Raw genomic sequence first — 15,277 nt, 5'->3', positions numbered from 1 at the left:
CGAAGTTGTCCTGGAGGTGTGTCTGAGATCGTTAGTCCCCCGCCCCCCACATTTCAGAAATGGATTTTTTTAATGTCCCTTCAGACGCCACAAGCGTGCGTTGTAAAGCTTAACCTAAACCTCAGTAGAGCCCAGAAGTTTTGAATCACTGAAGTCATTCTTGAAGTAACAAGGAAACATGACACACACACACACACAAAATGTTTCAAGTTACATGTTCACTGCCGTAATTTAAACTTCACAATGAAGTAGAGACATAGTCTGAATGTATATTTCACACAAGGATACGTTTATATAGCTGGTCTAGACTGAAGGGTGTGCAACATCATAGGACCTGGACTTGGGTCTGGCGATTACTTTTTTTTTTTTTTCAAATTCATTTTCATTTAATGCATTTCTGTTCAGAATCAATACGCTTGGTGGCCTGGGCTCCTTACATGACCTTCTTTGGTATTCCTCATCGCTTCCACTGTCCACTGACCCTAACCTCATCGCTTCCACTGTCCACTGACCCTAACCTCATCGCTTCCACTGTCCACTGACCCTAACCTCATCGCTTCCACTGTCCACTGACCCTAACCTCATCGCTTCCACTGTCCCTTGACCCTAACCTCATCGCTTCCACTGTCCACTGACCCTAACCTCATCGCTTCCACTGTCCACTGACCCTAACCTCATCGCTTCCACTGTCCACTGACCCTAACCTGAAAATGTAAGAAGAACAGGCCCCTTTCGATTCGTAATAACGGACTTGTGAAATAATGGGGGGTGGGGGGGGGAGCTTTTTTTTTTGAAAGTCAAGGTTAAAGTGTCTGACGTGGCTCTTTGTTTCCCATTTCGTTGTTTTCCCCCATCGAGTCTTGTGTTTCAATCTAATGTGGCTCTGGTCATTACTGCTGGAGGAAAATGTTAAAGTGGAAGATTGAAGGCAAGAGCCGAGCAAATATTTCAGTCACAAGAAAAATAAATAAATAAAACTACAATAAATAATATTGAGATTATGTTTTTGTTCCGGGTGATAGATTTTGATCTTGTCAATGTGGCCTTTCTCTTTCTATCCCATCTTTCTCCTTTTTTTTTCCTCTTCATTTCTCTCTTTTCTTTTATTTTTTCTTCTTCTCTGTCTCTCTTCAGTCTCTTCTCCCAATGTTTCTTTCCCATTTTTATCTCAGTCTATCTGTACATCTCTCTTTTCTCTCTGTTTCTCTCCCTTCTCTCTAATTCTCTACCTCTATATATATCTTTCCCTTCTCTCTTCCTTCTCTCACTCTTTCTCTCTTTTTTTTCTCTCCTTGTCGTTTTAATGTCAGGAAAGAAAACAGCTAGTTAGTTGTCGCTGATGCCAAGTTTTCATAGCTATGAGAGAGAGAGAGAGAGAAATATTCATGACATGTCAAGACCTCCACTTTCTGTACTAGAAGAAATGTTTAGACATTAAGAATCACGTGACAGCGACTTCCTGGACATCATCCTATCGCATGTCACGTGGTGTCTTTCCCTTCCTCTAGCTGCTATTGCTTTTGTGCTCTCCGTCTGGCAGTCACGTTGAAATTCAAAACCTTAAAGCGCTGTTGAAAATCAAATTTTAACGTCGCTTAAAATAGATTCACTAGCTACTTCTCAGTATTCTAATAGCGTCTTCTTCTTCTTCTTTTTAAAACTAAAAATGTTTAATTTATGCATATTACCCTACTTTCGAGTGAATGTGTTAGTGTATGTTTTGTTTATTTATTTTTTTTTATTAATGTAATTAACCAGCAGGGTCGCTTACGAGTTTGTGTGCTATACTAACTCACTTTATGACCTTTTTGTATATTATAGTAAATGTCTCTGTGTAGAGGAAAAAAAAATCTGCGCTGAAAAAGAAAGAAAATCTGATGTCATTATTATTCGCTTATGCAATGTGAGGTGAATTTTTCAAAACAGGGAAAGTATGAGCAAATCAGGTTGGGTTGTTTCCCTTGTGTAGAAGAATCGATCCTCTCTAGCCAGACCACTTCAGCCCTCTCCTCAATGTCTTGAATTTCTACATTTGTCCTTCGATCTCATTCGTGTCTTGGAAGAAGAATTTCAATTCTTCGCATCCACAGAGAACAGTGGACAACAATATTTCAATTTCTGACCAGACGTAGTAACATTGACATTGTTCTCTTTCACACTTACCCTTGTGGTACTGTACTAAACGGACTGGTCTGTGTACCGTTCCTCAATGCCGCGGTGATTGCTCTCTTACTGTTAGTGACGGTACATTATAGGAATACGTACGAACCCCAAGTGGGCTCGGCCTCCGGAGGAAATCAGATGAGGCTCAAGGAGCCTAGACTACGCATTCCATTTCCCGTTTCTTATTTCCTCTTTATACTTTTTAATAAACCATCCTCGTATGTAAACCTTTAATTATTTTGTAAATCAGATATCTTATTTTTCTGTTTTGTATATCAGATATCTTATATTTCTGTTTTGTATATCAGATATCTTATATTTCTGTTTAGCAACGTCTCATTTTTGTTTTCTGAAACATTTCACAGATATAATTTTACAAAACTCATTGGACGATTCAGACTAACCCCACCCACACACCTCTGAAAAAAGAATTCGTTCCTACAGTCCATTAACACCTAAGTGTCGTCTGCCAGTCACATTTGAGTGCCACGTGATGTCACTACGTTTGCTTCACCTTCAGAACGAGACTAACGCCTCGTGTCCAGATCTGAAAGGACAGAACTACAGGGCCAGTTTTAATACTCTTGCCGCCTCAAAGGGACAGAGGAAAAAAATCTACCATGGTCATCTGGACGGCAAGGGTCCGAGGAAAGGCGAACACGCTGTCGTTAAAGTAAAACTTTTTTTTTTTTGTTCAACTGCTTTTTGAAAATGTTTTTGATTTTTACAAAGCTTATATAATTATAAATATAAACTCACTCTGTCTGTCTGTCTGGTAAAAAGTGTATACTCATTTCTCACACACTCATTTCTCACACACTCATTTCTCACACACTCATTTCTCACACACTCATTTCTCACACACTCATTTCTCACACACTCATTTTCGGATCCAGTTGAAACTTTATAGAATTATTCATTGGCATAGACAAGACATGAATAAATAAAAGAAGAAAAAGTAATTAATCATTAGTAATTAATTTTGCTGATACCAACAAGGGAGTTTAATCCTTCAGTATTCACAAATATGACTAAATTTGAGGGGGTCAGTCCCCTTACATAATTGTTGACGCTATTTTCTCTATACGCATACTCCGATCAAGTTAATACTTTCAGCAATCATTTGTTGTACATTTATTGAACTTAACAAAACAGGAATCAATAACAAGGGATTATTGGTAATTATTTATTTTGTTTCATTAATATTATTATAGATAGATTTAGTTGTAAGGGCGGAGTTAGCCCCCTTAGATAGGCTTTTTTTTTTTTTAATATATTTTTTTAAATTAGCATAATGCATTGAGGAGTTTTAGAATGCACGGTGGCCATGGTGAGGGTGTAAAAGCTTGCTGCATTGACATGTACACACATTCTAACTAAAACGCACAGGTTTACAACTTTTTAAAGTCAGAGGAAGAGAAAAGGGTGGCTTAAAAGTGAGAGGTAGAAAACGGAAACTGCAGACATCTAAATTGGCATACTGTATTTATAATAGTGAAGTAGGGAGTTGTAAAGGTGAAAATTGACACCAGCTTTGGGAGCAAAGAGAAGAATGAAAAGAACGCGTTGACTAAATATAATTGTACTAAAGTAAGAGAGAAATGAATACTGCTATGTAGAGAAAGAGAGAAGAGGAGAAAGAATAAATTCTGTATATCAAACTTTTTTTTTGTCATGGCTATTCATCCTAAAATTGGCAACTAGTCACCATTGTCATACCATAATTCCCTCCCCTTTTCCATACCACCCTTTGATCAACTTCCAGCATATAGCCAGCGTAGGATGATCCAATAATGATGCCCAGCACATTGTCAGCGTAGGATGATCCAATAATGATGCCCAGCACATTGTCAGCGTAGGATGATCCAATAATGATGCCCAGCACATTGTCAGCGTAGGATGATCCAATAATGATGCCCAGCACATTGTCAGCGTAGGATGATCCAATAATGATGCCCAGCACATTGTCAGCGTAGGATGATCCAATAATGATGCCCAGCACATTGTCAGCGTAGGATGATCCAATAATGATCCCCAGCATGTCAGCATGACCCTCCCTCCCAATCTATTTTGTATCCTGGGCTCTGAGATCCTGCCACTAGACCTCACTACCTCAGTCTCATGTTTAAGCTTACATCAATATTTTTATAAAACCCAACCAATTTTTTTTGTATGAATTCCATAGCAATAAGCTAATAGAATGTTGTTTTTTTCCTAATCAAATATTCAAATACAGTAAAGTTACCTCTTTCAGACCTTGCGATCTATAGGTCAGATGATGTAAAGGTCATCTGTTTCTTTGGCCTGACGGTTAAGGAGGGTGTCACGTGAGCAGTACAATGATCCACAACGTACACCATAGGCTCATTAGATTTGAGTGAACTCAGAAGTGTCCTCAATGACCCCCCCAATGTTTTTGACTGACGTTGGCCTACAGCACCAAACTGCTAGTAGACAACTATACCGCTGTAAGCAACTAATAAGACTTTAAATAACTTGAATAACTTCCTTGTGAAAAATACTAAATATAACTTTTATTACAATGTAGACAGAATCCAGTTAATATGAGATAAAATAAATGTACTTGACTTTAGTAATAATATTTTTTAAACAAAATCTAACTCACTACAATAACACAAACTTTCAGTCTCACGTTCTGGAGTTGTCTGTCCTTAGACCATGACGACAATGCCACCTATCTTTCATCATTCGCAACCAATCGCTAACCTCTTCCCACCGTCACCATATAATGACAAACTCCATCACACCCAAGTTCAAATTCTTCACCAGGATTCGAACTTGAGATCCATTGATTCCAAGGCCAATCATTTAACCACTCAGCCACCGAGCCCCCTCTATCTGTTTGTTAATCTCGGTGCCATACTTTCATGTCATTTGTTTTTGGACAACTTATTTTTACCTTGAAATGTTGAACTAATGTAGTGTTCATAGTTACAGTTTGTATAAAGTAAAAGATGTTCATCTTGTCTGCAGGTGTTCAGAGACGCTCCAGGAACAGAGGCCATGTGTGACACTGAGATAGAGAAACACAAACTGGCCAGGAGGCTGGCCCGGAAGTTTAACAAGCTGGTGCCAGATGACCATTACAAGATAGATTTCACGTTGCCACTGAAATCGACAGTGGAGAGGCTTGGCGTGGGCTGTTACTTGAGCAGACACAAGTCTCGTCAGATGGATAAGAAAGAGTGGGTGCTCATTGAAGAGAATCTCTTGAAGAAAGTAAGCTGTCAGCACCTTTAAGTGTTAGGCATTTAGAGAGCTGACTCACACAAGAGTCTTTAAGAGAGTTCAATTAATTGAGTCTTTTAGAGTTAAATCAAATATTTACTTGAGAGTGGAGTCAATTGAGCCTTTTGAGAGTTAAATCAATTGGATAACTGCCTGGTCGTGCGGTATGCGCGCTGGACTGTCATTCGGACTTCTCGTTGTCCTGCGGAAGGTTTGCACTAAGAAGTAAATTATCTTTAACTCTGGAGGAACATCCAAAGCATGTAAAACATTTTTACAACCACAGTCTTTCTGAGAGTTAAATCAATTGAGTATTTATCAGAGTTGAATCAGTTGAGTCATTCTGAGAGTTGAATCAGTTGAGTATTACTTAAGAATCCGTTGAGTCATACTGAGAGTTAAATCAATTGAGTCTGTCCGAGAGTTTAATTTTTTAAAATTAACTGATAGTAAACATTGACCTTTGAAAAGAAACTTCTGTTTTCTTCATTCATTTGATACAATAGCACATTTTAAATTGTTATTTAGTTGTGGTACCTAGTCTAGTGGATCAGTCACTTTTTTTTCTTTACAGCAAATAAAAGTTTTGTTTTGCTGAATGGGGTGTGGGCAGAAAAGAAACCAAAAAGGAGTGGGGAAACTGAAGTTACTAAACAGATGTTTAGAATTTGGCCAATCAAATTATTTTCCTCCACTTCTAATCAACTGTAGATTTGCAATCTGTCTTCACTCCATAAGTTTTAGCATTTTCAGATATTTCTAAAGAATAAGAAAATAATGACTAAATGCTAATGAGAATATTTTGTATACTAAAGGGTAAAGGCTAAGTAATATTTCTGTATCTCCTAAGTAAATTGTCCCATACTTGTGTTATCCAGCAGTCATCATTTATACATTATAGAGGTCATTCGAATATATTATCAAAAACATTTTTATATTTAAAGGGAGACTATGTCAGTTTTATACGTAAGACTGGATTAAGGAATCAAAAAGATCCCACGACACTTGATGCATTTCTTCATTTCACTTATCATGAAAGTGATGGCAAATACGTGTTCTGTGGTTTTCAGGTTAGTGTTTTGGTTTTCAAGTTCTTGTTTAATAGTCTTGCCTTCAAAAGAATTAAATAGCTGATTTTAAGAACTACTTTCAAATGTACACATTAAATAAAAAACAACAACAACACACAAATGATATTTGATACATACTTATGACCATCATTACATTATTAGCTTGTGGCTGGTTGGGGGTTAACCATGTGCTTGCCCTACTTTTAAAACAAAACTCAGCTGAAATGACATTGACCTTGTTAAAGTATTCTGACATTTCTGGATTTATGTTCTGATAAATTCTCTGAGACATGAAATCTATCCAGATAATCAGAAAGCAAGTTTATTGCGGTCTTAACAGTTTTCATTGGCATGAGGAGCCACTGAAGAATTTCTGGCTCTGACATTTGTCCAAGGCAATGAGAAGCCTGTTGATATTCCCTTTTGTATTCCTCTTTTTCTCTGTTGTATTAGGTTTTGCAATATACACCATTATATCTGTATGGCTTCTTTATTAAGTATATGCTAAGAATTTTCAAAATCACTTCATACAGCAGATAAAAACTTGATAATTTAATTTTGCACATAATGATCCTAGCATCTAAAATTTAATAATATTCTTTACCTTAGCCAACTTTATCTCTACAGGGAGTTTTGACAGACGAAGGCTACCTGCTAACAACACCCTGTATACACTCAACTGATGTTAGTTTCGGGGTCAGTACTGACAAGGGACCTAAATATATACGCAAAGTGTTCAAGCAACACAAGTGCAATAATCTGTGCTACAGCTTCAAACTGCCAGAACCATGCAGCGATGAGGAGGACAGCAGTGATACTGGTGAGGAGTCTGATATAAAGAGTGTGGACAGCAGTTCCACAGACGGCAAGAAATATGAGCAGGACTTGGTTGGTAACATGGAAAACATGGTTTTGGAAAATGGAGATTTCCTGACTAAAGTTGGCATTGAAAAGATTGAGGAGACACCAGAGGAGTGGGAGAAAACACCAGTCAGGAGAGAGAGCGTGAAGAGAAAGGAAAGCATCAAGCCGAGAGATCATCGAAGTAACGTCGTTGCATTAGGAAGCTTAAAGAAGCAGCCCTCATTTTGATCAGATTATGAATAAATCATTCTATTTATTCTATCCCCATCCCCTAAAAAAATCAACATATTTATTTATTTGCAAAACTTGACATTGTAAATACAAATAATTCTTTGTTCCAGTTTGCACTTTTCCATTGAAAGTTTTCTGTTTTTAACTTTGAGCTTTGTTCATTTTACTTAGCATCTTACTTTGTCTTAATCTTACTTTGTCTTAATCTTACTTTGTCTTAATCTTACTTTGTCTTAATCTTACTTTGACTTAATCTTACTTTGACATCAACAGTTATTGTCTAGAAACAAATGTGATCTCAGGATAAAAACGTGATAAGGATAAAAAATTTTATATTTTTGTTACATTTAATAAGAACTTCTTGCTGTCAAAGTGACATAAGTGTCATGCACCTTAAAAAGAACAAGATAATAGGTATCAGTATTTTAATGATTGTGGAGCAAGAATAATACAGATGATCACAGATTTTGTGCAATAACTATATCAACTAGTTTGTGTAGTTTTATAGTAAAATATGTAGGTCACTGCTGGGGCTGCGTATCCACAAAAAAATACTGCATTCCTTATTAATCTTCGGAGTCAAAGTCAAGCCTTATTATTATTATTATTAATATAGTAAAATCACAAAATGATGATTTACTAAATTGTTTAAAACTATTAAATGTCTCTTAGAATTATCTTTTTAATTTGACTAATAAAATATTGAGACCCCAATAGCATTATGTAGACTTTTTCATAAGGCTTTCTATTTATTTATATTTCATTCAAATATATTTTGGCAAGTGTCAGTAACTCAAATTGTTTGTTGTTTTTTTCTGCACAAAGAAATGTGGGATATCTTTTAATGTAAAGGCACAAATATTTATTTGTAACAAATTTGTTGGAAAATGTGACCTGGTGAAAAGGAGACAATTTAGTAGAGTAACTTAAAGTTTCAATCAAGCATTTAAACAAATAGATATCAAGCTAAAGACTTGGTGCATTATTCAAAGAATTGTAATAAAGGAATTGCATTTCTATTTTAAAAAAATAACAATAAAATAAAGCAAAGAGAAAAATTTGAAGAATGTTTAACTTGGAGGTACATTTAGTGAAAATTTTAAAGAAAATAATGTTTCATGAACAATAGTGTGTACAACTGAAAACATTTTGTCAAGATGTTTTACAAATAAATATGACATAAGCTTGAGAATATATTATTAGATGTTTTCTTAATTTACTTTTATTCCAATAAAAAAATATGATACTCTATAATTTTTCCATTTAATATGATCAGATTGATCAATATCAAAAGTGTGATAATTTCCTGTTGTAATTTAATGATTCATGGTAACAACAAAATGTGTAACTTACATTATTTTAAATTATTATCGCATCTGTTCTAATTACCAGACCAGAGTGCTGGGGTTTAAATCCTCCTATGGCAGGGTTGAATTTTTCACTGAATCTTTAAGTTCAGTGTCAATAGAGGTGTAAAAAAAATGTCAAATTCACATGACCCTGTTCAATTTGTTTTGGGACAAACTTACTGATTAACTCGACCAAACAAATAAAAGGGTAAAAGTTTAATTTATAAACTATTTGGTCACTACAGAAATTGTTCTCACTTTGATATTGTCAGTATCTTTGATATTTCATGCTTACATTCTTGCACAATTATTGTCAGTTATTTCTTGTGATAACCCAAGGCTGAACAAAACTGATATTGTCTTAGTGAAATGTGAACTCTTCTGCAACATTAGCAGCCATCAAATGTAATTGTATCTATTTTTAATTTCATTTTAATTTGTTATATCAATCAATTGTCTTGAATTTTTTTTAGCACTATGGTTTTTAAAAGATTTATTTTTACACAGTTCTACAAACATTTTGTAAATAGAAGAACTATTTCATTTTTTGTTTATATATAGTTTTTTTTATTATGAATATATTAAAATACCTAAAGTTTGAGTTTACTAGACTTTTCATATTACAGATTTCTAAACTTAGACCTTAATTTATTAAATGATATTTCTTATTTTTTAAACTTAAATGAAATGTTGTTTTGAAAAATAATATTTATATTGATAAATTTGTTTTTTTTTTACTCTTTGACTATGTAATTATTTTTTACATTTGGACAGAATTAATATTTGGCCCTTTCGGAGTGAAAAAAATACTTTGATTAAACTTTTATAACTTTTTTATTTGATATTAGAAATTTGTATTGCATAACAAAAATAAATAATTATAAAATATTTTTTAATGACATTTACAACTGAAAACTGACTACTGAAAAGTCTCAATGGTGTGGTTCTAGACAAGATCTAGGAAATATTTTATGATCCAAAGTGAAAAATAATAATTTTTTAATCGTATTTCTTTATATTGTCACAAAACTATGTATAAATAAAACATTTTAAACTCATAAAATGTAAATCTGGAACAAATTATCCATATCACTAATAATAAAAAGATGAAAATGGTGCAACTTTGGACAAGTCAACAGCTCTAACTGTAGTAAATATATTATTCAATTAGATTAATTAATAAAAATATTTTTTTAATGATATTTATTCATATATTTAAAAAATTTATATATGGCCTCCTTTAGTCATGAAGCGACTCTGGATAATGGAAATGAGATGAATGTCCAGTCAATGCCGCCCACACAGCAGTTTCCCATCTCCACACAGCTGATGTGTGTATAAGACATTTAAAACATATACAATGATTGTTTTGAGCTCCACTTCTCTACATTCGGGAACGTCAATGTTTAGAAAAAAAAAAGCCTTTTTAAAAACCACTCTTTAAAAAATATCATTCTCTGTAAAAACACTTAGAAAGAAGGAAATTCCAGATGTTTAGTAAAGGGAAACTATTCAGGATAAAGTTTTAAGCACTAAAAAACATATGCGAGAGCAAAAAAATTAGAACATTTTTTTTTTAAAGAACGAATGATGCCGCACATTATGGCCAGGTAAAATTAACGCTGCAATCATAATTACAGTGTCAAAGAGTTCAATAAATTGTTTTATGTTTGGTTTTTGTAATATATGAGACAAGCTAAAATGTGATTATATGACGGAAGGAAATGTTTATTGACTTTATTTTTTTGGTAAAATCTTGCACCCTTGAAAATTTAACACTACTAGGTAATTCAGTAGCCAATTGTGATTTTGATTTTAGTTAGGATTTAATATATTACTATTGGTTTGGCATAGTTTAATATAATTCAATCGAATATTTTTAAAAATCTCTTATAATAATTTTCTAAAACACCATTTATATTTTTTAATGTTTAGAACTTTTGATTCCTATCTTTGTTTCACACATGGTGCTTTTTTTTTTTTTTTTAATTGCTACTCTTAATGGTTTCTCTCTTATAAAATATTTTCCAAGTATCAACAAAAATATTGTATTAAAATAACATATCAGTTTTTGTTCAATTTATAATTTTAACAATGTAAATACACATGATTTATGAAATAATATCCAAAGAATATTTGTATTTATGTTTGAGTAAACCCCTTGTCATTACACAGTTTGCTTAATTCTAAGCACCATTTGAAAAGCCTGAACATATTTATAACTGTGGCAGGCTTTTTGCTTATGCTATTTAGCACATCGCATAATTAGAGATTGAATGGCAGGTGAGCTATTAAGCTGGTTCTACTTTTTTTAATGTTATTTTTGATTTATGATTATATGCTTATTATAGTTTTGGTGACAAAATATATATACCCCCCCCCCCCCCCCCATTTTTTTTTATTCTCCTTAAAATGTGAATTGACCTGGTTGTCTATTCTTGATGATAATTATTCTCTATATCATAGTAATCAATTTATCAGAGACCTTGATAAAAAGGTCCATTAAAAAATTGAAGAGCATCCAATTTGATCTCATTGACAGATAAGGATTTCTCTCAGCAGACTGAGAGCTCTTCTGTCTGAAGGTTCCACAATGCATTAGAGAAGAGAAAGTTGAAGAATCCTTCATTTGAGTTCACTAGTTACCTTAAGTTACTCTTTCAAACCATCTGCTCCATGGGGAAGATGATACAAACTCAACTGCTTCTATGGTCTAGAGATAATGAGGGTGTCATGTGGCCAACATAATGACCAACTGCTTTTTCTATCCTCAACTGATGTTAGATACCCATTAGATTTGGGTGGACTTAAATTCTGAACTTCAAGTTCCTAATTTCACCAGGATTTTAGACTTTTCAGTTGAAGAGCTCTATCACTTTACCAGCTCAACCTTTATTATCAGAGCAATATTCCTTGTCATTCAGCTTCACTTTATGCTCAGACATAATTTTTTTTTGCTTTAGGGCAGTGCGAAAAAAAAATTCTTTGTAGATTTTTTTCCCCCATGATACTTAATCCAGTTTAGTCTTCTGGGGTGATATCTCTTCAGTGAATATGAGGAGGATTTTCTCTGTTGCTTTTAGCACTAAGTTAAATTTCAAATTCTAGTCTTTGTTAGCTTTGGAATTAAATCCCCTTGCATTAAGCAGCTAAGGATTTTATGTTACTGAACTCACACTTCACACTTTCTGTTAAAAAATTAGAATGATATTCTCTGAGGTATAACTAATCTTTTCTGCTAAGTCTCATCAGGAAAATAAGTTCAATTATTTATTTGTATTTATATCTCTTGCTGGTTGAGGTTAGGTAATCACAAGTTGGAACATTATTTTTGTTCAAATCTATTATTTTAAGAAAATTCATGTAAAAAGAAAAATCTTTTCAATTATAACTTTTTTTGATCTACAAGAAATATTTTCACTATGTTGTCTGTTTCCATTCTTTTTTTTTTTTCATCTTTGAAACAAAAACAACTTAGTTGTGTTATAACTAGTATTCACATTTGTGTTGATCTATTTTGATCCTAAGCCAAAGACATGCAAAATGTTTTCTTTTTATGACCTAAGTTGTTCTCTGTATGATGTAAGTTCTTCTTTTCATGACCTAAGTTGTTCTTTACAAGAGCTAAATTGATCTTTTCATGATCTAAGTTGTTCTTTCCATGACCTAAGTTGTCTATGGGGGTATCCTTAGCATACTAATTTAATGTCTTTTTTGGTACTAATTTCCCTCTCTGTGTATTTTAAGCAACCAGGTTTCATGTGTTTTAGTATATGACTGTTTGACATTTTTAAAAAATTAAAAACTAAGCTTTGGTCATATAGTAACAGTATATAATTAATACCTCTAAGTTTCAACACTATTCTTTGACTGCCCTCTAAACCAAACCCGCTTTGATGTTATTTTATTATTTATTTATTATATATATCTTGTTGACTTCATTTAATTAAATCTCATTGATATATTTGTCTCTGCCTTTACTACACACTTCCATGTTATGGTCAGATATTCTGTATCTTTTTTTTCCCGTCATGTGATGTTTTCGAATGGTTAAAGACCTACCTATGTTTCATAAAGGATTCATCATGTTACTGTGAAGTATGGAAGCAGTATTTGTGAACAAGCCATGCAATAGTAAGCTGATACTCCAATATGCATCTTAATGCATTCAAAAGTCTCTTTGTAAAACTTATCTTCTTATTGTTTAAGTTACAGCTCTCATTGAAATTTTATTGTCAAAATATTTTCTTTTTTTATGAATGTTGATATTATTATTACTTATGATATTTTTGGCAATGGATTAATTATTTTTTTCCTGGGCTGTACTTTGAGTAGTGACACATTGTGTTACATGTAATAGTCATCAAGGACTATAGAAAGTAACACACAATGTCCAGTGGCATAGCTAGGGTGGGAGAAGGAGGGTCCAAATTCAAACATCCCCTCAGCCCCCCCCCCCTAAATTTTGTTGACACATTATTAATTAAATATTATGCCATTGCCTTGTAATTTTACTCTTCAAAAATACTTGACAACATTGACCTACATAATGTTATAGATGATCTTTGCCCTTTGCTGCACATAAAGCATGACATGAGGCGATATGAATTGAGATGTGTGCATTATCTCGCCAATAAACAACGGTATTATTCATTAAAAGTCTTAATGATTATTTTACTAAAATATATTATGCCAATTTGAATTAAAACATATTTATTAAGTACATTATCTCATGTCATGATGTTGAATGTCAAAACGCAGGTTCCCCGAAAAAGGTCAAGCCCTTTGGGCCCACAAATCTTTAGCTTTGCCACTGTCAATGTCTGTCCTATTTAAACATTAGCCATGATTCCTTGTAAAACATTTTGTTGTTTCATTTCCATTGGTTTATAATTTAGAACTGTCTTAATTGCTTTGGATTGAGTGGCCAGATTTTGTAAAGATTGATAGGCATATTTTCCACCAAAGTTTTTGTATATTTTGTTTGTAAATATTTTGTGTTAAAACAAATCAAATATCACATAATATGTAGTTCACATTCCAAGTCCAGGAATATCAATCTCATAACTGTAGTAATAAGCTGCTAATTATCATGTGTCTCAATTGTTTTTGTTTTTTTTATTCTAAAATTGGATGATCAATTTTTTTTATTACAATAAATTTGAATTGTCTTACACTTATGTTTATCTGTTTTCTTTCTATATAATCTCAAAAGATTTTATGTAATTTGAATGAATCCCTTCTTATTTAAGTACTCTCTCTCTACATGTTAAACTTTTTTTTTTACAATTAATCTTTAGTTTGAAGTAAACAATTACCAGTACGGTGAACACAGAGCCGGATGTTGGTAAGTGGAGACCCATATGCAGTATTCATTGTTATTCTGTTGTTGTGTCTTCAACGAACTCGCATGCAACATTAACATCTATAATCATTAACGAACAGACCATCAACAGATGTGTCGAGATTCTAGATGTTGATATTGCATACGAGTTCGTTGAAGACACAACAAAATGAATAAAGAATATACTTGATAACGCAGGCTTATAACTTCAACAATTTAGTGAACAATAAAAAGGCCACAGTCCTCTGTCGTCGCTAGCCTAGAGTCGTCCTCCAAGGCGTCTTGTCCGTTACTCTCTCTAGTTCGTAATCCTACTTTTTAATTACTCGTCACGTCACTAAGGAACAACCCGATTAAACTCAACTTCTACGCATCTTGTGTCAATAGGCTTGTCACTAGTTAACTTTATGTCATGCTTTATGATATTTGTTTTTCCTGGCAAACTAGAAACAATTTCTTTAAAATCACTGATTACATTTATTATGTCTTGTTTTTTCTGGAGATAAATTTTCTAAATTCAGTTTTTCCCATGTTTGATTATCTTTAGTTTCTAGTATAGGAATATTTTTAATATCATTTGCGTTATCAAGTATATTCATTGTTATTCTGTTGTTGTGTCTTCAACGAACTCGCATGCAACAATAACATCTATAATCATCAACAAGACAGACCATCAACAATATACATAAACTCTTTAGCTCATTGAGATTCATGAATTACTATGTTATGTTCACAGCAATTTGTTCTTCTCAGTTATTATTATGGCATAAAAAAATATATTAACTAGAAAGGAATACTTACACTATTAATTACATTAGATATTCATCATATGGACTCAAAGTTTATCAACAGACAAGCAAGTACGAAGACTAATCATCACAAGACAGATCAAGTTTTGTTTGTTTTCATTATCTTCTTATCTTATATAATACAGACGTTACTTCAAAAAAGAAGATGATTACGTCCTACGCGTCATGCATTTAGTCATGCATATTAACCAATGACTT

General features: G+C 33.3%; 1 protein-coding gene across 3 annotated transcripts in view; it reads left to right on the top strand.

Moving 5' to 3' along the window:
• LOC129927291 (uncharacterized) overlaps positions 1–14,102 on the top strand; it is a 39,600-nt gene extending 25,498 nt beyond the window's left edge. For all 3 annotated transcript variants that reach the window (XM_056035663.1, XM_056035665.1, XM_056035664.1), the window contains exons 2-5: positions 2,529–2,836; positions 5,158–5,403; positions 6,357–6,482; positions 7,110–14,102. In XM_056035663.1, the coding sequence (XP_055891638.1) occupies positions 2,657–2,836; positions 5,158–5,403; positions 6,357–6,482; positions 7,110–7,574 (1,017 nt within the window). In that variant the 5' untranslated portion in view covers positions 2,529–2,656 and the 3' untranslated portion in view covers positions 7,575–14,102. The remainder of the gene's footprint in view (positions 1–2,528; positions 2,837–5,157; positions 5,404–6,356; positions 6,483–7,109) is intronic.
• The last annotated feature ends 1,175 nt before the right edge of the window (positions 14,103–15,277 follow it).

The sequence above is a fragment of the Biomphalaria glabrata genome, chromosome 7, assembly GCF_947242115.1.
Source record: "Biomphalaria glabrata chromosome 7, xgBioGlab47.1, whole genome shotgun sequence".
NCBI lineage: Eukaryota > Metazoa > Mollusca > Gastropoda > Planorbidae > Biomphalaria > Biomphalaria glabrata.
Note: the sequence above shows the minus strand (reverse complement) of the source record. Positions and strands in the feature narration are given on the sequence as shown.